Consider the following 20,904-nt stretch of genomic DNA (forward strand, 5'->3'; position numbering starts at 1 on the left):
AGCCAGTCCCCCTTGTCCATCTGCTCAGGACCACTTGATGGTCAGCACAGAGAGCTGGCCTCTTTGTGCCATTTCGGTTTCTTTGTAGGAAGTCAAACCAGGAAATTCAAGATCCAAACAGAGCTGAGCATAGAAACTGTGAATGGAGTGAGCAGAGGGGGGTTTCTTAGTCCTGAAAGCCACCGACATCAGCTGAAGATGCCATGAGAGTCCCCACATGCTGCTTTGATTATAGCTCAGGATGTTTCCCTAACATCACCAGCAACTCAGACTTCACGATGCCAGCGCCAGAAGGGGTTTTCTCTCTGCCAATGGTCCTGTGAAGGTGATGATTTAAACCACAGTGGGCGATTGCCAGCATTCCCGAAGAGCAATAGCATTTCAGAAGTCAGTCTTGGGTTTGACACAGCTAACTCCTCACCTTACTAGATCTTCCACGCCTGTTAGAATCTCTCTTGTGTGGAAATGTGGCTGATAAACTAATTATGGCAAGCAGATGTGCAAGTTATGTCGTTTTTCAATGATTACTTGCCACCCAGAGGAGATGAAAGTACCCTCACTGGTACAGGAAGAGGGTACCTCTTAAACTTTATCTTTCAAAGGGTTCTAGCAGGAAAAAACTTCATTTAGCAGGCCACACTTCCTTTCAAGTTCAGAAAAGCTGAAAAAATATTTTGACAAAAGTCTCTAATGCACAACAGACTTGCGGGGTAATTCATTAACCAACTAATGCATTCATGATATTTGGGTAGGACTTTGCAAATCTTTGGATGCTAGGTGACAAGCCCTAAGTGCACGGTGGCACTGGGACAGGTATGAAAAGTTTTGGGAAAGAAGCCAGATTGTATTTGTCTCTGGGGAAATATTTAAAAGGGTCCATCGGACCTTAATGAGGAGGTGCTATCTGAACATGCTCCCGTGGGGAAGACCACAAGAACCATACGGACAAACAGAAACAAAGCATTGGCGAGGGCGGTCAAAGTTAAGGAAAGTAAGGGGAACCCTTTAGAGCTGTTAGCTCAGCTGTGGTAGCCTGAGCAGATGGTGGGTGATGGAAAAAGGAAGAAGTCAAGGGAAGCTGGTAGGGAGCTGAGACTCAATCCTGGAGTCAGTGGGAAGCCAGGAAATGATCCTATCCTTGGCCCTTCTGGATATTCTGAGGGGCTTAAATCACTGTCTTAATTTGGAGAGAGAAGGAGACAGCCTGGAGGCAAAGGGAAGGGTGATTTAAATTTAGATCAAGTGAGAGATGAGGGATTAGATGTGGCCAGGATTTGATGACCCAGTGTCAGGGGAGAAGAATCCGAGCTCCCTCTTGGGCTACTGATTTAGAGTAAGTGACAAGCCAACTAAAACATGAGTAAGACACGAGAAGAGGGTACGTTTGGGAACACGCCACTTTGCTCTGCATGTCTGCTAAGGCATCTGGATGAATGTTACCTATACAGTGTCCCTAAAAGCTGTGTTCAGGCTGTCATCGACAGGTCTGTTATAAAACACTTCCATTTATCTCCTGTCTGCACACAGTGACAGTCATGAGGGCTTAGGGGGATTAACAGTATATTCAGGACTACAACCTTGAAAACAGAGCCTCTTCCGTGATTTGTTGCCTCTGTAACTTCTTGGTCTTCATTCTGGTGTCCCCTGAGCTGTTCTCTATCCCCAGGTAGATAAGGTGGGGATATGACTCAAGAAAATCAAGAGACTCAGTTCTTCTAGAAAAAGCCACCACAGGAATTCTAGCAACATATTTAAAGGCTACGATAAGAACAGGAAATAGGACGCTATCTCATCCATAAAACTATACTATAGAGTGTCTTTTTGAGAAGGGAAACCTTTTCACTCCTAATCGATACAAGCAGACCATACTAGCTAAATTCCAGGCAGATGGAATATTTCCAGAATTATATAGTCTCTAGTTGTCTCAAGAGTGCAGTTTGTGCTCTTGGTAGCATGGCATTTAGAGCCAGAATCTAACCTGGGTTCAAATCTTAGGTCAGCCCAGTGTAATCTTGGTCAAGTCACTGTTATGTTCCTTCTTTGTCCAAACTGTAAAGAGGAAAAGGGGAAAGGTCACATAGAACTAATGAGTTAAGACATGAGAAGTCTTAAGGCAGCAATTGGCCAACAACACAAAGCATTTGGATATGTCTTTGAATGTAAGATGCTCTCGGCCAGGTGTAAATGGAACAGCTTGTAACGGCTGAAGTGTGGAGTTCATTCCTCGGCGTCTCAGGATCTCTTCCAGGCCACCTTGCTGCGGCGTTTTCCTCTGACAGCCTCTCATTCCTGTAGGAAAACTTATTTTGCTGACTCAGAAGTCTGCCTGTCCTAAAAGGAGTTTCAGCCTCTAAATAGAAGGCCTGGCATTAAATTAGCAAGCAGTAGAGATGAGGTAGACTAAAAATAAATGCCCTTGGAGGCCCTAGAAGTGCCAAAAGCAATGGACTGAAGAAATACCGGCGGATGATAACACCTTCATGTGTAGGCAAGTGAACTGAATGCTGAGCCTGGCAGAGTGTGGCAACATGAGATTTCCCCCACCAAGAAATTCAAGTTCTCTCTGAGCCTGATACTCTTGGCATCTCCTCAATATCCCAGGTGTCCAAGCAGAGGACTCCTGCCTATGGGGAAATCCGTGGCCCATCCTGAAGGCCAGCTAGGCTATTCACTGTCAGGCCAGTACAGGGTTTTACTGAAGCATACGTGCTGGTTTTCCAAGTTAACCTTCACAGAAGCAATTAGAGAATGGCAAGCTGACATCTCTGTGCACTCAACCCCATGCCTCCTAGAGTCAGTGAACTGCTGAGTGTGGGTAGCAAGCACTGTTAACTATTTAGATGAGCACAGCTCCTGGCGTAAACACCTTCGAGTAAGCTTGAAGTCTGGTGACATGTATACGTGACAACAAAAGCAGGACATTCCTTGACATTTTGGGACATCTATTATTAACTTTAACTGGGGGTAATGGCATACACCTTTAATCCCAGCACTCAGGAGGCAGAGACAGGCAGATCTCTGTGAGTTCGAGGCCAGCCTGGTCTACAGAGCGAGTTCCAGGACAGCTAGGACTGCTACACAAAGAAACCCTTTCTCAAAAACACACACACACAACTAACTCTAACAGCCACATAAGTGAGTAGATACAAGTGACCTTAAATCTCCTGGCTCAAAAGGAGAGAGGTATTCTTGCTTAATATTAGAGCTGAAGCCAGGCGGTGGCACGCACCTTTAATTCCAGCACTTAGGAGGCAGAGGCAGGAGAATCTCAGTGAGTTCAAGGCCAGCCTAGTCTACAGAATGAATTCCAGGACAGTCAGGACTGTTACACAGAAAAACTCTGTCTCAAAAAACTAGAAAAAAGAAAGAAAAAAATATTTAACCTAGACAGTTTAATCTCTTGACAGAAGAGGACCCTTTTCATATTCCTAAACTAACACCAAGAGTCTTTCTGCCTTATGATGGAGGCAACTCCAGGGTCCCTGCCTCTCCCCCATCCCTTTAACCCCAGGGTATTTCCTGTCAACACTGCAGTTTTAAGGAGCCCACTGAAAACTGTATTTTACTTCATTGTCCCACCTTTCAGAGCAGACAGATCTAGGGGTACAGAGTCCCCAGCATTTCCACTCCCAAGGTTATTTATGTCTTACTGTGACTTTAGCTCCACTTAACAATGAAAAGAAACTCGGCTGTGGATGATTTCATGCCCGCTCTGTTCCCTCTATGAACTCTAATAGCGAGTTTGAGATTTAACATTCATGGATGAAAATAGACTGCGGGTCTACAATCCTATAATCCCCAAAGCTCTGAGAACCAAAAGCTTCTTAATTCATGTGGTACTTTCAGTCCTGGACCTCTGAGCACCAGTGGTCTCAGAGAAACACCCAGATGGGAGGTAGAATCTCTTTGGAACATGCAGGGAAAACCCACAATGTTCGGGGCGGGTGGCTGAGGTCTCTGCACTCTACTTAGTGTCTTCAGGCTACACATGAGACAGAGAACTAAACAGAAGCAGGGAGCACTTTCTGCCTAGCTGTAGCCTCTCAAAGTGCTTAGCAAGCTAAGAATCTGAGAGGCATGGCCGAAAAGATTCCAGTCTTTTTGTTTCTCTTTAGAGGATCCTTTATCAATCTGACTGGCTCTCCATCCTCCTTTCCGCCATCATCTTTTAGACAAGCAGGGACATTTGGGTACCCCACTGTCTTCCTTGTGTAAATGAGGATCATGTGTGTCATGGTTGACATGTCACTTCCTGATGAGCAGGCAGAAGCCTGGGTGATGTGGGCACATGTGAGATATGAAAAGGTAGAAGCTCAACTCCTTTCTGCTTTAGGATATTGAAATGAGCAGATGAAAATGCTTATGTCTGTTAGAGCCCACATCCTGAGCCAAACCTCCAGGATTTTAACACAATCCATTACTGTTGAGGGTTTGTGTAATTAATTACAGCTAAGCCCAGTCTCCAGAACCACCGTGAACTGTATATTAGCCTTAGCGTGTTAACTATGCAGGGCTTTAGCCCCAAGACAGCTTGAATGTCTACCGAATCCACCGCACCGGCCTCATTTTTGAGGAAGTTCTCCCACAGGCCTCGTCCTAGAGTTCTGTTTTGCTTTTATCTTCTAAATCTCTCTCCAAGTCTGATGGCTGCTCATCGTTCTCACTAGAGAGAGTTCAATGGTTTGACTCACCCTTTAGAATGAATGCCCTTAAGATATAAGACTTTTAGCCTTCACTGCATCCTGACTGCAGTGGACCATTCTTTCTGTGTTTCCTCCTTTATTCTCTGACTGTAAACGTCTTTTTCTAATAAAGTCGTCAAAGTAGATGTCTGCCATCCCCATAGTCCTCAAAGCTGGAAAGAAACAGTCATAGCAAATGGCCCCTGGAACATATACCTCCAGCTTGGAGAATATGGAGAACATTCTGGAAACACAGCAGCGGCAATGGGAGGGAGGAAGGGAGGACAGTCAGGTATCTCACACTTGGCTTGTTGGCATTAAAATCAAACAACCAATGCTCACCCGGGTGTGCTTTGTAACTCGCTAGTATGTTTTATTCAGTAAAATATTTGTAGAATGAATACACATTATGAAATGTTGGTAGGAAATATTATCAAGTTACACTGCTGTGTACCTAAGTTCTAACTTGCTAAATGTTTAAGAGCGGAAAGGTTCAGAGAGTTTTAAAAGCAATATACACCGTACCTGAAGGTAGCCACACCATGTGGTAATCTTGGCTTGAGCCAAATTTTCATCTTTGGGAATTAGCCACAAAGTGCAGAATTCTCCCCGACAGCAGTGCAGAGTTGACACTAGGGAGACCAACTAGAGCATTGTGCCTTTCACACAAGAGTTCCAGTCTGTGCTTGCCTCTGCCCTGTCTGTTCCTATGCCAGCTTGCCCAGCTGCAAATGCTGAGAGGTAGCAGGAAATCTGAAGGCTTTTTGCTGGCAACCACCCTCCCCCCAGCAAATCTGCATGCACCCCAGGCTTCATGCTGGGTTTTGTAAGGCTATGTGGTGTATTTAAGGGACAGGAGCTGCCCCTCTTATCATCAAGCAATCTGGTCCTGCAGAAGGATGGAGATGCTAATGACAAAAGCACCGGAAATGTCCTGGCAGTGGAGGACCTCCATGAAGTCCTAGTTCACACCTCTGTAAATAGCATGACTATGACAACCAAAGCAACTGAGCTCAGGAAAGCAGAATGGGATCTGTGGCTCTAGCTTACTCTCCTTTTGTCTCATCACTGAGTTAAAAATGCCACCCCAAGCTGGGCGGTGGTGGCGCACGCCTTTAATCTCAGCACTCAGGAGGCAGAGGCAGGCGGACTCTATGAGTTCGAGACCAGCCTGGTCTATAAGAGGTAGCTCCAGGACAGGCTCCAAAACCACAGAGAAACCCTGTCTCGAAAAACAAAACAACAACAAAAAAAAAAATGCCACCCCACTGCCTCCTGGCCATGCTTTCTGAATGCTTTTGACTTGTCTTTGGAACTGGTTTGTGAACACGTATTTTCCAAAGGAAGCCTCAGGGTTATTTTGTTTTGTTTTGTTTTGGCTTGTTTTTTGTTTTCCGAGATAGGGTTTCTCTGTGGAGCTTTGGAGCCTATCCTGGAACTCCCTCTGTAGACCAGGCTGGCCTCAATCTCTTTGAGATCCACCTGCCTGCCTCTGCCTCCCAAGTGCTGGGATTAAAGGCATGTGCCACCACCACCAGCTTGGAAGCCTCAGTTTTTAAGACATGGAACCATTATCAACCCTTCATTTGTACCCTCTCCTTGCCACCCTCACACATTTGCTCTGTTTGTGAAAGCAGTGTTACTCTTGAATAAGTGCTATTAAGGATTAGGGTTGTCTGCATGTTGTTGATGACACACAGTTTATGCAAAGAAGAGTCCCAAGGTCTTGGGATGGTCCCTTGTCCCTGGCCTAGCTAGGTTCATTAATCTGGGGTTGAATCCAAGACCAAGACCTCTATTTCAGCCACCATGCCCAATTTTTTAAACATTAAAAGGGATATTATTACATTTATTTACTTATGTATTTTTGTGTGTATGTGTATGCACACGTGTTCCATAGCATGCCTAGGAGGTCAGGGGACAGCTTATGGGAATCACTTATTTCCTGCCCTATAGGTTCCAGGAATAAAACTTGTGTCTCAAGGTTAGCAGCAAGTGTCATTTCCTGCTGAGCCATCGCACCTCTGGGTTCTGGAAGTAAAAGGATTAAAGGGAAGGAAAATGAGTTCCCTGTTCTTTTAGAGCTATAGCCACAATGCTAGAGAGAAGTCCTAAGAACGACAGTATTGAGCAATTCATCGCTCCTTTACTTAAACATGCGGTGATGCTATCTTAGTTACTTTATTGCTGTGATGAGATACCATGACCAAAGCAACTTCTAAAAGACAGTTCGTAATGGGGGCTTGCTTACAGTTTCAGGGGGCTATTCTATGACCATCATGGTGGGCAGCATGGCATCTGGCAGACAGGCATGATGACTGTGGACCCATAGCTGAGAACTCCCATCCTGATCCATCTGCAGGCATCAGGTAGAGAGAGGGTGGGCAAGACTGACGCTGGGCTTGGTGTGGGCTCTTTTTCTTTTCTTGCCTTTTCTTTCTTTCTTTCTTTCTTTCTTTCTTTCTTTCTTTCTCTCTCTCTCTCTCTCTCTTTCTTTCTCTAAAATCAAGATAGAATTTCTCTGGCTATCCTGGAATTAGCTTCACAGACCAGGCTGGCCTTGAACTCAGAGAATCCAAAGAGCCACCTGCCTCTGCCTCCTGAGGGCTGGAATTAAAGATGTGCACCGCCACGTCTGGCTAGTGTGGACTTTTGAAAATTCCTAATCCTTTCCACACTGTTCTACTAACTGGAAAGCAAACATTAGAATTTATGAGCCTGTGGGGGCCACTCTCATTTAACCACCACAGTGGGTTAGCAGACTTCCTACCTAGACAATGTCAGCTAGCCTGTTGATTCTAGGCTACCTGTATAGAGCAGGGTACTTGCACTAAATACTAGATATAGGCAGCTATAACACAATGGCCAGTATGTGTGTATCCAAATATATCTAAACTTGGCAAAGGTACAGAAAAGTCTATCTATAAAAGGTTAACCGGTGCCTCTGTGTAATGGTGATGGATGGGCTTGCAGGGTTGGAACTTGCTCTGAGTGAGCCTGTGAACGCATGATAAGTGGAAGCCAAGGCCAAGTACACCGCTGTCACTTTAGAAACGCTGTGTTCTCAGTGGACCTTCAACTTAGAAAAAGTTCATGAAACTAGTTCTGTCTTCAATGATGAATTATCCTTATTTTTCTTTTTAAACATTTAAAGATTTTATGTTTCTTTCCTTCCACCATGGGTTGCCAGGGCTTGAACCCAGAAAGTCAGGCTTGGCAGCAAGTACTTTATATATTGAGCCATCTCACTGGCCCACTGTTTAAAAATATAAACCCTGATAACAGCTTAAAAAAAACATTTTCTTTATATGCTTACTCTATAAGCTTTTCTCTATTGTTGTGGGGTGTGTGTGTGTGTGTGTGTGTGTGTGTGTGTGTGTGTGTGTGTATGTGTGTGTATTTAAAGCTTGTCCTAGGAACTAACACATAAACATAAACACACACCTTCTCTTAGGCCTATAGAGGGTCAGGCCCACATGTACTTTACTTTACCCTATGGGTACTAAGTCCTTCTGGGCTCTCTCGTGAGGGAGGGAACTGGAACTTTCTCTGGGTCAGGTTCTTCCTTTGTTCACATTTTTCAGAAATATGCCCATGGTGGCTTGGCTGCTCTGTATCTTCTTTTCAGTCAGACAATTCTCTGTGAATAGCCCTCTTGGTCTGTGAGGACACCTTAGTACTGGGTATCCATGTCTTCCAGTGCATTCATTCCTGAGCTACTTGAAGTCTGAAATCTTCTTTTAACCCTTCCACCGTTAGTTTCCTCAGAGGCATTTCTTCTTCTGCAGTTTTCTTTTGCTGGTTCTTCAGCCGTGTGTTCTCTTGATGCTGGGGTTATTTTGCTCCGTTACAGTTTTATGGGCACCATTGGCGATGAGATACCTGTTAGCACACTGACTAAACCATCACTGGCCGGCACGTGGCTGGACTTCTTAGAAGCTTTATTTATAATCTACACTCCTTTTCTGTTTCCACTAGCTAGGACCTGGCATCTCAGCTGTGCCTCTCTGGGAGAAAGCCTGGAAATCTAGTGTTCCGTTTTAGTTTGTTGACCAGGGAAGGACTCTGCTGCTGTTGTTCACTGTAGGCGGAAGTATGTAAATCCACGAGAGCCCCAATAAAAGGATATCAAAGGTTTATTAGGAACACTCACGAATACAAAGTTAGAGAGCCGCCTCCGTGGTCTTTTGTTCTGCCCTTGGGTGAATGGAAACAGCAATCCGGATCTCTGGCCACCACATGAGAGAGTGAGCACCTGCCCCTCTCTCTCTTTTCTTTGTTCTTCCTTTTTTTTTTCTTTTTTCCCCAAGACAGGGTTTCTCTATAGCTTTGGAGCCTGCCCTGGAACTGGCTCTTGCTTGTAGACCATGCTGACTCCAAATTCACAGAGATCCACCTGCCTCTGCCTCCTGAGTGCTAGGATTAAAGGCCTGTGCTACCACCACTGGCTTCCCCACCACTCAGCCTGGCTCCCCCTCTTTCTTTTAAAGGAGTTATGTCAGCAAACTAGAAGCTCCGCCTCTCTTGGGTCAGAGAGCCCAAGGTCATAAGCATGGCAAATACTACAGTTCACTGCCCCCCAAACCCATCCAAGCCTGACCCATAGCAGGTTACAGCATGCTGAGTCTGAAGCTGTCCCTATCCATGGGCTTCGGGGGACTTGTATCTCTAACTTACCTTCTATGCATGCATTGCTCAATGTTCCTTCCTCATCCTAGGGAAAAAGGGGAAATGTGATCATTCCCAATTCCAGTGCACAAATGGTCGCTGCATCACACTGCTGTGGAAATGCGACGGCGACGAAGACTGTGTTGACGGCAGTGATGAAAAAAACTGCGGTAAGTTTCACTTGTTACCAAGCAAGCTACTTGTTACTCCTGCGTTGTATTGAAAAGCGCCAATGTTCTTTAGTTTCTACAAGTGTATTGAGATTGTGTAAATAAAATCCACTTTAAGGTATGACCGTGAATCGGAGTCCAGTGAATCTATTCTGATCGGGAGGCATATAATTGCGTATTTGACATGAGGTCATTAAAAGGTTTTCTTACCCTGATATTAAGTCTCTTCTCCCAATGCAGTAAGCCAAATTGAGCCGAATTAAAAAGTAAAGGACCACGTTTAACCTAAGCAAAGCACTCCTGGGTGATTCTCTGAAAGGGAGCAGGAGAGAATTTGCGTGGCTGGTTTAGGGGCTTCTACGTAGGCCTTGTCTTGAGCCTGGGAAGAGGAGCCTGGACGTCTGGCTGTTTCTCTGAGGAGACAGGATTCAGAGAGGGAGGAGGGGGCTAAGGCACAGTATTGTGGCGGAATTTCCAGCCGAACAGTAATCAACTTGAATGTGGAATTTCCTTCATATGATAAGACCTGATTTATCTCACCTTAGACAAACACGTGCTATAGGAAGCTGAGAAAGGAAAGAAATGACCCAACGTAAAAGCAGAAAAAAGATTGCTTAAAAGTAACTTTATACATTTATAAACTGGAGGAGGGGGATATATGGAGAAATGTCTTAGTGGTTAAGATTGTGTTCAGCTTTTCCAGAGGGCCTGAGTTCAACTCCTACCACCCATACTGGGCAGCTCACAACTGCTGGTAACCCCAGCTCTAGGTATCCGATGCCCTTACCTGACATCCATGAGAATCCCCTGCACTTACACACACACACACACACACACACACACACACACACACACACACACACACACACACATGGCATGCAACTATGCAGACACACACATGTACACATAAACAAAATAAATAAATCTTTAAATTCACAAATGGCTCTGATTCAAGATGATAGCAAGCTATGGACAGAACAAAATCCTGTAAAGTTTAGTTAGTTAACTAACTCTGGCATAGAAAGGACAAGCCAGCACACATCAAAGATCAGATAAGGAGTCTTCTAATTCTCTGCTCGCAATGCTTGCTTACTGGAAAGCATTAGGCAGGATAGAAGACATTTTCTTCCCTAAGGAATGTGACTATAACAGCATAGCCTTGATCAGAAATGATCCAAAGGTCATTACGCGAAATGCCTATGTGAAAAGCCCCATAACCTCATGTTGCAAAGAACAGCAGAGAACCACATGTCAAGGTCACACAGACCTGGAATTCTTGCTGAGGTTTACCTTTTCATCCCTCTGGTCTCCATTATAAAAATCCCAGAGCAGTGTTGAGTGGGAAGATTGGCGTGACCACTGTCATTTGCCTTTAGAAAGATGATCCATACGATACTGGGTGTGGAGGCACATGCCTATCCCAGAACTTGGAAAGAAAACAAAATCAAGGCCGTGTGGGGTTTCAGAGACTGCCAAGTTCATTATGCCACTACCTGCTCCTTTGTTTATCACCATTAAAATGCTGCAAACAGCATCCTCGGCAGCAATACCCCAGTGACAGCGGTGGCTCTGAAAGCCCATTTTGAAAAAAAAGCTTACGAAGAATAGTTCTCCTGCGCTCTCCTTTTCCTTGTGTGCTTTTAATGTAAAGATTTCAGTCTGCTCCACAGAACACCGATTTCCCTATTTCTACGTTGCCTAGGGAATATGGTTTTCTCAATCCATATCTCACTAGGAGGACCTCTTTTCAGCCATTCTCTGGTTGCAAGCGGCAAGGCTTCCGAGAAATCATGCATTGGATGGAAACTATCCCCCACGTATTTTTATACTTCCTGTTATAGAAGGTCTTATCATCTAACTCAACAGACACCTGGGTCATCTTAGGGACAATGACTAGATTTTCTTAAGTCCTTTCTGCATAGATTCTCTTTACCAGCCCCATGGGGGAAGGGCTTGGGAGAGGGGAAGAGAAAGATGAACAGCAAAGTGAATCAGGATCACGTGAGCTGGGATAAATTACACACATCCACGGGCAGGTTCGTTGCTGAGTCCCAGGTATGGAGGTAAACAAGGAAAGTGCAAGCATACCCAAAGCGGTCTTAAATGCATGTTTGAAATGGAAAAGCTATGTATTTACTTAGAACTTCCAAAGCCTCCTTCCGACTTCCCCATCTGACCTTTAACCCATACTTAGTTGTAATTTTGGGGAGGGCTCACTTTTGAGCTTGACAAGGGGTATAGTCAATTTGAGTGCAGATTCCATGTCACTTGTTTCTGTGAGTTCCCAAAGTAAGTATCTGATGGCTTTCCTCCCCCGTGGAACACCTTCTATCTGCATGCCAGTGTGTGATTCAGATATCCTTCCTTTGCCCTTATAGTGTTTGCTCAGAACCGAGAAAGACGATCTCTGGGAAGATACGCCCCTACTTATCTTTGCTCAAACTGTCTGTTGCATAGCTGATCTTTCATAACGTCACGACATTTTCCACTTGGCAAAGCCATCTGCTCTCTTTATGGCCATTCTCCTGTTCTCTCATTCGCCACTTACAGAGGTGAGCGCAGGGTGAATTACAGCAACAAGCCCCTTAGCCTGGCCTCTGTTTCCATATGGGCCCAGGAGATCACCAGCCTTGTGTAGCATTTGCTGTGTTAATGCTGTGTGATGGTGATTTAGAAACAGGAGTAAATTTATGAGCTGGCATCGCTTTCCTTGGTTCCTTAGCTATGTAGTTCAAGGATATGAATAATCCCTTAGGGATCATCATAATTTATCAGCCCATGTTGAATGTTGCAAACTGACTATCTCCCAAGTTTAAAGGCGGAATGAGAGGGGGCTTAAGAGTAAGCCCTAGCCTCCAAGCCTCCCTACCTCGCTTAAACCCCTCATGCCAGGGGATCTCTTTTAAATTTACAACACACTGCAGGCTTTGGCTGATTTACAAACACAATATTGATTAGAGGGATGCTTTAGAACAAAAGTCTAAGCAGAAAGTATAGGCATAGAGGTGTGGAAGAACCTAGTCTAAAAAGACAATCACGGGCTGTGGATGTGTCTTCTCTGGCTGCTTTGGCATGAGTTCCAGATTCTGGGACTCCTTCACAGGCATGGTAGCCAAGCTACCTGATTTGTTTGTCTTTACTGTTCTGGTCTAACTAATGAGTGACACATTATATTGTGACTCTAAGTCTGCCCTAGGAAGAATTAGTAATAGAATTGGTATTTTTGCCTTAGGCTGTTTGAATGGGCGCTGTGAATTATGGAACTTAGGACCGGTAGCTTCAGTGACTTTGGGTTGGTTGGTGTTAAACCAAGCATTGGCTGAAGGCCTGAAATCTCTTTGAATTCCAAGTCCTACCACTTGTTTTAAGTGTTATAATTGGCTTTACGTTTGTCTAGTGGATGAGTTTCTCTGCCCCAGTAGACCCGTTAGAGTGGCAGTATTCAGTGTGGAAGCATCGGCATATCCTCTATGCTAAGTGCATGTGCTGTGAAGAGTGTTCCTGCAGCAGGCTTAGTTTACACTGCTGTGACAAAAATACCATAGGTAGAGAGGCTTAAATGATAAAAACCTGATTTGGGGGTTCTGGGTATTAGGAAATCCCCAAACTAAGAAGCAGCAGATCCAGTGTCAGATGAAAGTCCTCATTCTGAATTGCAGATGGCTCTTCCTTCCCCTCCCCTCCCCTCCTCTCCCCTCCCCTCCCCCCCTTTCCTTACTTTGGTTTTTTTGAGACAGGGTTTCTCTGTCCTGGCTGTCTTGGAACTCTTTTTGTAGACCAGGCTGACCTCGAACTCACTGAGATCTGGCTTCCTTTGCCACCCAAGTGCTCGGATTAAAGACATGCACCACCACCTGGCAATGACTGTTTTCTTAGTGTGTTCTCCCGTGATTGGGGGGGGGGGCACAAACAAGCACTAATGGTTCTAATGAGGGCTCCAGTCCCACTTGTGAAGGTCCATCCATCCTCATGACCTAATCACCCCCCTCAAGTCCTCCTTCCTAGAAGAGCGCTGTTCAGGGCATGACACTTATGAAGACACACATATTTGCTCCACAGGAAATAGTTATCCCAAGGGCCAGTCATAGGATGCAGTGTTTGGTTGTTAAAATGACTTTTCTTTGGTGTGTCGCCCCTGGAGCTCACACTGCAGTGTGATTTTGAATAGTATGTTGAGAGGTGGCAGGGCATTTACGAAGTGATGAGGTCTGTGAGAGGAAATAAATCCTTTCTCCCTGGGCTGGATGAATTACTAAGAGAGTGGGTTAAGAAGCAAGGCTCAAGGTCCTCACCCAAAGCTAAGCAGGTGCTGGGGTGTGCACTTAGGATTCCCAGCATTCACAACTCTGAGCTGAAATAAGTTTCTCTCCCTTAACCCACTCTCGAGAGTTCCATTTTAGGGACAGAAAATGGCCTTGGAGAAGAACACCTCAGGGTTTGTGAATGAGTTGGAAGAAATTCATTTGGCTTTAACACTGTAAACCAACTTCGTTTTAAGACGCCCCCGGGTCATAAGACAGGATCTACTTGGATTCAGCCTTTGCCTTCCCTTGACTTTATTGTTCTCCAAGTCTCTCCAATGAATAACTCCCTCCTCTGAGGCCTATGAGGAAAAAGATGAGTTTTCTATCGATTCCCTAAATGCTGACAGATAAATGTCAGTCAATCGGTGCAGCATTCCTTTTAAAGGAAAACATGCCCAAATAGTTTCTACCCGAATAGGAAAGCTGAGGTCTGGGGTAATTGACTTCAATTCTAACCCTGAGAATAAACTCCTGTAGTAAAGAAGACGTGTGCTGAGTCTGACTTCGTGTGCAAAAACGGCCAGTGTGTTCCTAACAGATGGCAGTGCGATGGGGACCCTGATTGTGAAGATGGTTCTGATGAGAGCCCGGAACAGTGCCGTGAGTTTGCCTTGACTTGCTTTGGACCGATCCTCTTTCGTGCTGTTCTGTCTCCATTCTAAGTGATGCTTTATCGATTGCTTGGCATTCATTTTTCTTTGCCTGCCTTGAACTTGAGGCCAACTGACTTGAAGGTCATTCGAGCTATTAACAGTTATTCCATCTCCTTTAAAGACTGCTCTGCCTAGTCTAACAAGACTGACATTCTCTTGGGTAGCTTCGCCTTTGAATACTTAAGACTGAAGCCAGCAGATTCAATTAAGAACTCCTTGACTAGGTGCATAGACTTCAGCTGTTTGACAGTAACTGAGCAGATGGTTCCCTGATCCTGGAAGTTCAGATGTCAAGGTTTTCTAAGGGCCACATGTAAGCTTGGAAATGCACGGATTTTCGTATTATTAAAACATGCTATTATTAAGACAGCAAGGTGATTAGTAATAGGGTAATCTGGGGATTTTAACAAGTGTATAACCTAATGCAGGGACCATACAGTTTGTTAGTGAATAGGAAAAACTTCATAAAGGTGCAAATATGTCTCTTTGCCCATAGGCTGATATGTAGGGGAAAGTCCCAAAATCGCAGAGAAAGGTGTGTTGAAATCAAGCAAACTGGGATCATTTGGATGCTAAAAGGCCTGAAGATTCATGGCAGTAGAGGCCTGCTGACACAGAAGAAATAGGATTGGCAGGAACCAAGTTTAGGTTAAGAATATGATTATGAAAATAACCGAGGTGGAACTTCATTTTCTAGACAAGAAGTGAATGATTTTGTTGGCGAGTTAGAAACCCGAGGGTCCTAGACTGGTCTACATGGATTCAGTCCCGTGTTTCAGGGGTTAATGACATGGTCCAATCAAGACTCAGGCCATGTTCTCACTTTACGTGTCTAAAGAAAGATGCGAATAGAGGCCGAGGAAGGCTACTATTCCATGGACGCGCTCACAGGTATTAGCCCATCTGACCTTTAATAGACTCAGGATTAGGTGACCATATCTGGTGTGCCCACTGATATCCAAACATAGGTAATGGACTAGGAGCAGGCCAACAAATCAACTTAACGGTGCCAAGGAAAACAAAAGCCAGAACTGAGCATGCCGCAGAATCTTGAAGGAGTGGCATGGTCAAGGTTCTTGGGGATGCTGCCAGGTGGCCTTGCTTGGCAGAGCTTCTAAGGACGGAGCTGGCGAAGGATCTGCCCGGCTTCCACTCGTCAGTGTGCCCCGTGTACCTGCCCACTGAGTCCCAGGTGTTGCAATTCCAGGCAGCACGGGAGCAGCAGCTTTGCACTGACCACTTTGGAGGCTCTTTTGAGACTGTATGTCATCAACAGATATGAGAACATGCCGCATAAATGAGATCAGCTGTGGCGCCCGGTCCACTCAGTGTATCCCAGTGTCCTGGCGATGTGATGGGGAAAATGATTGTGACAATGGCGAAGATGAAGAAAACTGTGGTAAGAAGACCAGTGTGCCGTGGCATACCCCAAAGACCCTTGTCCTAAAGAAAGGCGGGCAAGGGATGCTAACGTAAGCCCGAAGACACGGTGCCACTGAGTCGCTTTTCAGTGGCTTTGCTGTCTGCTCAGTGTTGGTCCTCCTAAGCACCATAAAACTGTGTGAGGTAATTGGCCACTGCCTGGTATATGAGCCAGGCAGATCGAAGCAAGCAGAGAAGTCTTCTTGGTGCTTACATTCAGCCTAGTGTATTTAGTATGGCTTAGTAAGGCAGCGGCTATGTGGGTCTTTTTCTTTTATGACAGTAACTACTTATGGTCCTTCCTTACATTGGCTCAATTAAAACTAGGAAGTGGTGGGGGCCAGCGGACACATTCCTAGGGTTCGTTAGATTAGCTTCCTGGGAGAAGTTACGTGAGTGTGATGTGAGCATTTCCACCAACTAGACTCTATGGTTACCTTAGCAGAAAAGCATGACCTAACATGTTGCCAGCAGATACGTAAAGTCTGCCCAACCTTTGTGTCCTATGAAGATTCCTGTCTCTAAATGCTAGCACCGTTTCCTATTCTTTCACGCTTCTGTTCTCAGCGTGTCTAGAATGAAGTGTTCCGTGTTAGAGGCGAGGCCCTGGGGACAATCTGTAGGCTGAAAACAGTTGTGAGTGGTCTTGCAATCTACCACCCCTTTATAGTGCTTGTCAGCCTGAGTCTCGTGAGCTTAACTGCAGGCTGTAGTAGTAGCCAAGGGAGTCCAGGGTCCTGGCAGGTAAAACACTAGTCTGGGGCTCAGGGTCTTGGCAGGTAAAACACTAGTCTGGAGCTCAGGGTCCTTGAAGGTGAAACACTAGTCTGGCTTGTACAAGTCTCTTTGTGGGGGCAATACCACTGCACCTAGTCCAATGAGTTTCGTGTTCAGTCATAGAATCGAGCTTCAAACATTGCTGTGGCAAGCCCCGGAGCTGCCACACATTTCCCTCGCAAATATACACTTTGCTTCCCAAGAGAGTCGTGGTCTCCTTTTACCAATTACCGTCAAATTGTGACCTCAGCATGTTTGGTGGGAACTGAAGTCGAAACCTAAACCGGTGACTGTGACTACCTTGTCATCACTAGCATGCAGACTGGCTAGGCTGTGATTCTGATCCTAGCAGTGACAAAAAAAAAAAAAAAAAAAAACCTGAAAATTATTAAGATGCTATTCCTAATAGTTATTTAAAGGATCCAAAAGAAAGGAACCATGTAGAACGTTCTTTGGTTTGTTTCTTTTTGGATAGAGCCTGAATACCCATTATACCTTGCCCATATATGGCTGATGCATAGTCTCAGCCAGTGATGTGATTTGGGCTGGCATACAGTAGGTTGGTCTAGGTATGACTCTGCCTTCCAAAATGAAGTCCCTGATGCCAGCTTACGCTATTGATCACTGTCCCTTTAAGTGTCAGTTGTGGTTCTCATCTTAGTTTCTAGCCTTCTATTGTTTTCTTGGTCCTTTATTTCTGCTGTTATACATAGTATGGCTGCATCTTATTTTATACTGTGAAACCGTTTTGTCGTATCTCAGAAACTCGTTCTCAATAGAACAGCACTATAGCCTTTAAGTGAGAGAGCTAAAATTCATCATCAAAGATCAATATATTGGATGTGGTGATGAGAGTCTTGTATTAAAACAAGGATGCTGATGCACTTTCAATGGGACGTCTTCCCTCTATCAGGCAACATCACCTGTAGCGCTGATGAGTTCACTTGCTCCAGCGGCCGCTGCGTCTCCAGGAACTTTGTGTGCAATGGCCAGGATGACTGTGATGACGGCAGTGATGAACTGGACTGCGCACCGCCGACCTGCGGGGCCCACGAGTTCCAGTGCAGCACCTCTTCCTGCATCCCCCTCAGCTGGGTGTGCGACGATGACGCGGACTGCTCCGACCAGTCAGACGAGTCTCTCGAACAGTGCGGCCGGCAGCCCGCGATGCATACGAGATGTCCCGCCAGTGAGATCCAGTGTGGCTCTGGTGAATGCATTCACAAAAAATGGCGGTGTGACGGAGATCCCGACTGCAAGGACGGCAGTGACGAGGTCAACTGCCGTAAGTAACTTTCCAGTTCTCTCCCATGTCCCGACTGGGGGACCATTTTGGCTGGCTTCATTCCATTGCCTTACCTCCTTCCATAGCTTCTCGAACCTGCAGACCTGACCAATTTGAATGTGAAGATGGTAGCTGTATCCATGGCAGCAGGCAGTGCAACGGCATCCGGGACTGTGTGGATGGCTCTGATGAAGTCAACTGCAAAAACGGTGAGGTTCTCTGCATGGCGTTCAGGTAGAACCATTGGTGCCCTGGTCAGCCCAACCATGGAACTTCTCTGCTGTGTTTGGCCTTATAGTCAATCAGTGCTTGGGCCCTGGAAAGTTCAAGTGCAGAAGTGGCGAATGCATAGACATCAGCAAAGTGTGTGACCAGGAGCAGGACTGCAGGGACTGGAGCGATGAACCCCTGAAGGAGTGCAGTAAGTGAGGGGCTTGCTTGAGGCCAGAGCTGGGGCATTCCGTTCAGTCTGTCAGAACTAATGCTGTTTAGACCCTGCTTGATGCCCCGTTGAACTCAGAATGAACTAAAATTTCATATAAGCTTGACAATAAAGTGTTATGATGTGGGATTCTAGCCAATGACAAACTGATTTGGAGTTTAGAAAGATGACTAAAAATAACAGCAAACTAGGTAAATACTGCATAACTAGCTGGTAGCCTACCATCCGACCTGAAATGTTTATCTGTGAAGCAAATACTCAGATCTTAGCAAGGTCATCAGCAGTGGTCTGAGTTTACAAGTGAATAAGATGAATATCAGTTAAGAATAAGATGCCATTCTAATTTGGACTCTGGGTTATGAAACAGAAAAGAAAACGAGCAATTGAAACTGGGAGGAAGATGTTTGTGCAGCATCTTAGAGCATTGGATGGCGTATGGGATGAGAGATATGATCAAAATGCATTGTCTCTGTATGCGGAAGTCTCAAAGACTTCCATAAATCTAAAATACTATATTAAAAACAAAGAATTAGCTTCCAGGTGACTTTTGCTCCCCTTTTATTCCAGATGTCAATGAATGCTTGGTCAATAACGGGGGCTGCTCTCATATCTGCAAAGACCTAGTCATAGGCTATGAATGTGACTGTGCCGCTGGGTTTGAACTGATAGATAGGAAGACCTGTGGAGGTGAGTTGGAGCCAAGAGTCTGGCCCCCGGAGGACATGGGAAAGGGCAACATGCACCGGGTGAGGCCCCAGAACAGCAAGGCTAATTCTGGTTTCCCTCCTAGATATCGACGAATGCCAAAATCCAGGGATCTGCAGCCAAATTTGTATCAACTTAAAAGGCGGCTACAAGTGTGAATGCAGTCGTGGCTATCAAATGGATCTTGCCACTGGCGTGTGCAAGGCAGTAGGTAAATGGACACAGGCTGGCGTTGTCTGGGATGCTTATGAGTTAGCGATTCCACAAGGGACGTCCGGTGACTGGGACAGTCAACCTACACCTAAAGTCATACCCCAGATTAGTGCTACCAAACTCCGTGTGCAGCAGGCTCACCTTCACGTGCATGGGCCTTGGTCTTTCCTTTTGCACAGGATACTAGGACTAGTTGCCATATTTGCTTCCTTTCTGCTTCTGAAACTGCATATGGTAGGCAAATGACTCGCTTATCAGCCACCCGACTGCTGGATGCTACAACCCCAGGACTGCCTTCCTAAATAAGATAGAAGTACTTACAGCTCCAGGGGGCTTGAACTCCAGGCTGAGGATAACTGAGATGCTCAGCAGGATCTTTAGACATGGTCCTCTGTGGAGAGATGACTTAGGAGATCTTGCTTTACAGCAAAACTAAATCAACCTGGCTTATGTCTTATAGGCAAAGAGCCAAGTCTGATCTTCACTAATCGGAGAGACATCAGGAAGATTGGCCTAGAGAGGAAGGAATACATCCAGCTTGTAGAACAACTAAGAAACACGGTGGCTCTCGATGCTGACATTGCAGCTCAGAAGCTATTTTGGGCTGATCTCAGCCAAAAGGCCATCTTCAGGTAACTTTCACTTGTATTCCTGACATCTGGACACCTAAGTCACTGTCTTTGGGCCTGTGGAAAGGATTGGGGTAGGGGGTGGGGCTTCTCCTGTCTCTAGCTCCCGTCTACCATCTAGTTAGTTGGGATTATAAACCCCACACTGTTATTAAGTTGCCATAAACTGTTATTTAGGGATGAATCACTGGCCATGAAGGAAAAGGATCTGAATTCCTATAGTTGTGAACTGTCTTCTCTTGCTTCAAATAGAAAAGATGGTAGTAGCTTTTGCTCACTGGAAACTGTAGAGCCAGGTGATGGCTGGTGAATCAAATGGTTTTCTTCCAATTTTGCTGGGCTTGCACCTAGAATACATCGCCACAACTAGATAGGCTACAATTTTCCATCCCCAAGCAACATGGCTGAATAACTTCGGCGGTGAGCTATGGGGTTCCTAGAGTCTCCCCGAGTAAAGGCCTAGACCATTTTATAAGCAGAAAGTCCAATCTTCAGGGTCCAATGGTGACAACTTTTAAATTTTTTGTGACCTATTCTGTTTCAGTGCCTCAATTGATGACAAGGTTGGTAGACATTTTAAAATGATCGACAATGTCTATAATCCTGCAGCCATTGCTGTTGATTGGGTGTACAAGACCATCTACTGGACTGATGCGGCTTCTAAGACTATTTCCGTAGCTACCCTAGACGGAGCCAAGAGGAAGTTCCTGTTTAACACTGACTTGCGAGAGCCTGCCTCCATAGCTGTGGACCCGTTGTCTGGGTTTGTATTCTATGTTTTCCTTCGCTTAACCTTTTGAGTGCTAGTGCTTTTCTAGCATCCTAAGAGTGCCCAGGAACAGAATTATCTGGTTCAAGACATCAATGCCAGTATTCGTTGTTCAGCCCCTCCCACTTTTCCCTTAATTCCGACAGCTAGTTCCCTTTTTTCTCTTATCTCTTGTCTCCATTCTC

At 45.4% G+C, this 20,904-nt stretch overlaps 1 protein-coding gene across 6 annotated transcripts in view; it reads left to right on the forward strand.

Annotated features, from left to right (window-relative positions):
* The window catches only part of Vldlr (very low density lipoprotein receptor), a 38,832-nt gene that overhangs the window by 5,431 nt on the left and 12,497 nt on the right, over positions 1 to 20,904 (forward strand). For 4 of the 6 annotated variants that reach the window (XM_005352098.3, XM_026781242.1, XM_013348069.2 and 1 more), the window contains 10 exons: positions 9,401 to 9,520; positions 14,302 to 14,424; positions 15,754 to 15,876; positions 17,590 to 17,961; positions 18,048 to 18,170; positions 18,260 to 18,382; positions 18,971 to 19,090; positions 19,194 to 19,319; positions 19,782 to 19,953; positions 20,495 to 20,713. In XM_005352098.3, the coding sequence (XP_005352155.1) occupies positions 9,401 to 9,520; positions 14,302 to 14,424; positions 15,754 to 15,876; positions 17,590 to 17,961; positions 18,048 to 18,170; positions 18,260 to 18,382; positions 18,971 to 19,090; positions 19,194 to 19,319; positions 19,782 to 19,953; positions 20,495 to 20,713 (1,621 nt within the window). The remainder of the gene's footprint in view (positions 1 to 9,400; positions 9,521 to 14,301; positions 14,425 to 15,753; positions 15,877 to 17,589; positions 17,962 to 18,047; positions 18,171 to 18,259; positions 18,383 to 18,970; positions 19,091 to 19,193; positions 19,320 to 19,781; positions 19,954 to 20,494; positions 20,714 to 20,904) is intronic. The other 2 variants (XM_026781244.1, XM_026781245.1) reach the window with 1 other exon arrangement.

The sequence above is a fragment of the Microtus ochrogaster genome, chromosome 8, assembly GCF_000317375.1.
Source record: "Microtus ochrogaster isolate Prairie Vole_2 chromosome 8, MicOch1.0, whole genome shotgun sequence".
NCBI classification, from domain to species: Eukaryota; Metazoa; Chordata; class Mammalia; order Rodentia; family Cricetidae; genus Microtus; species Microtus ochrogaster.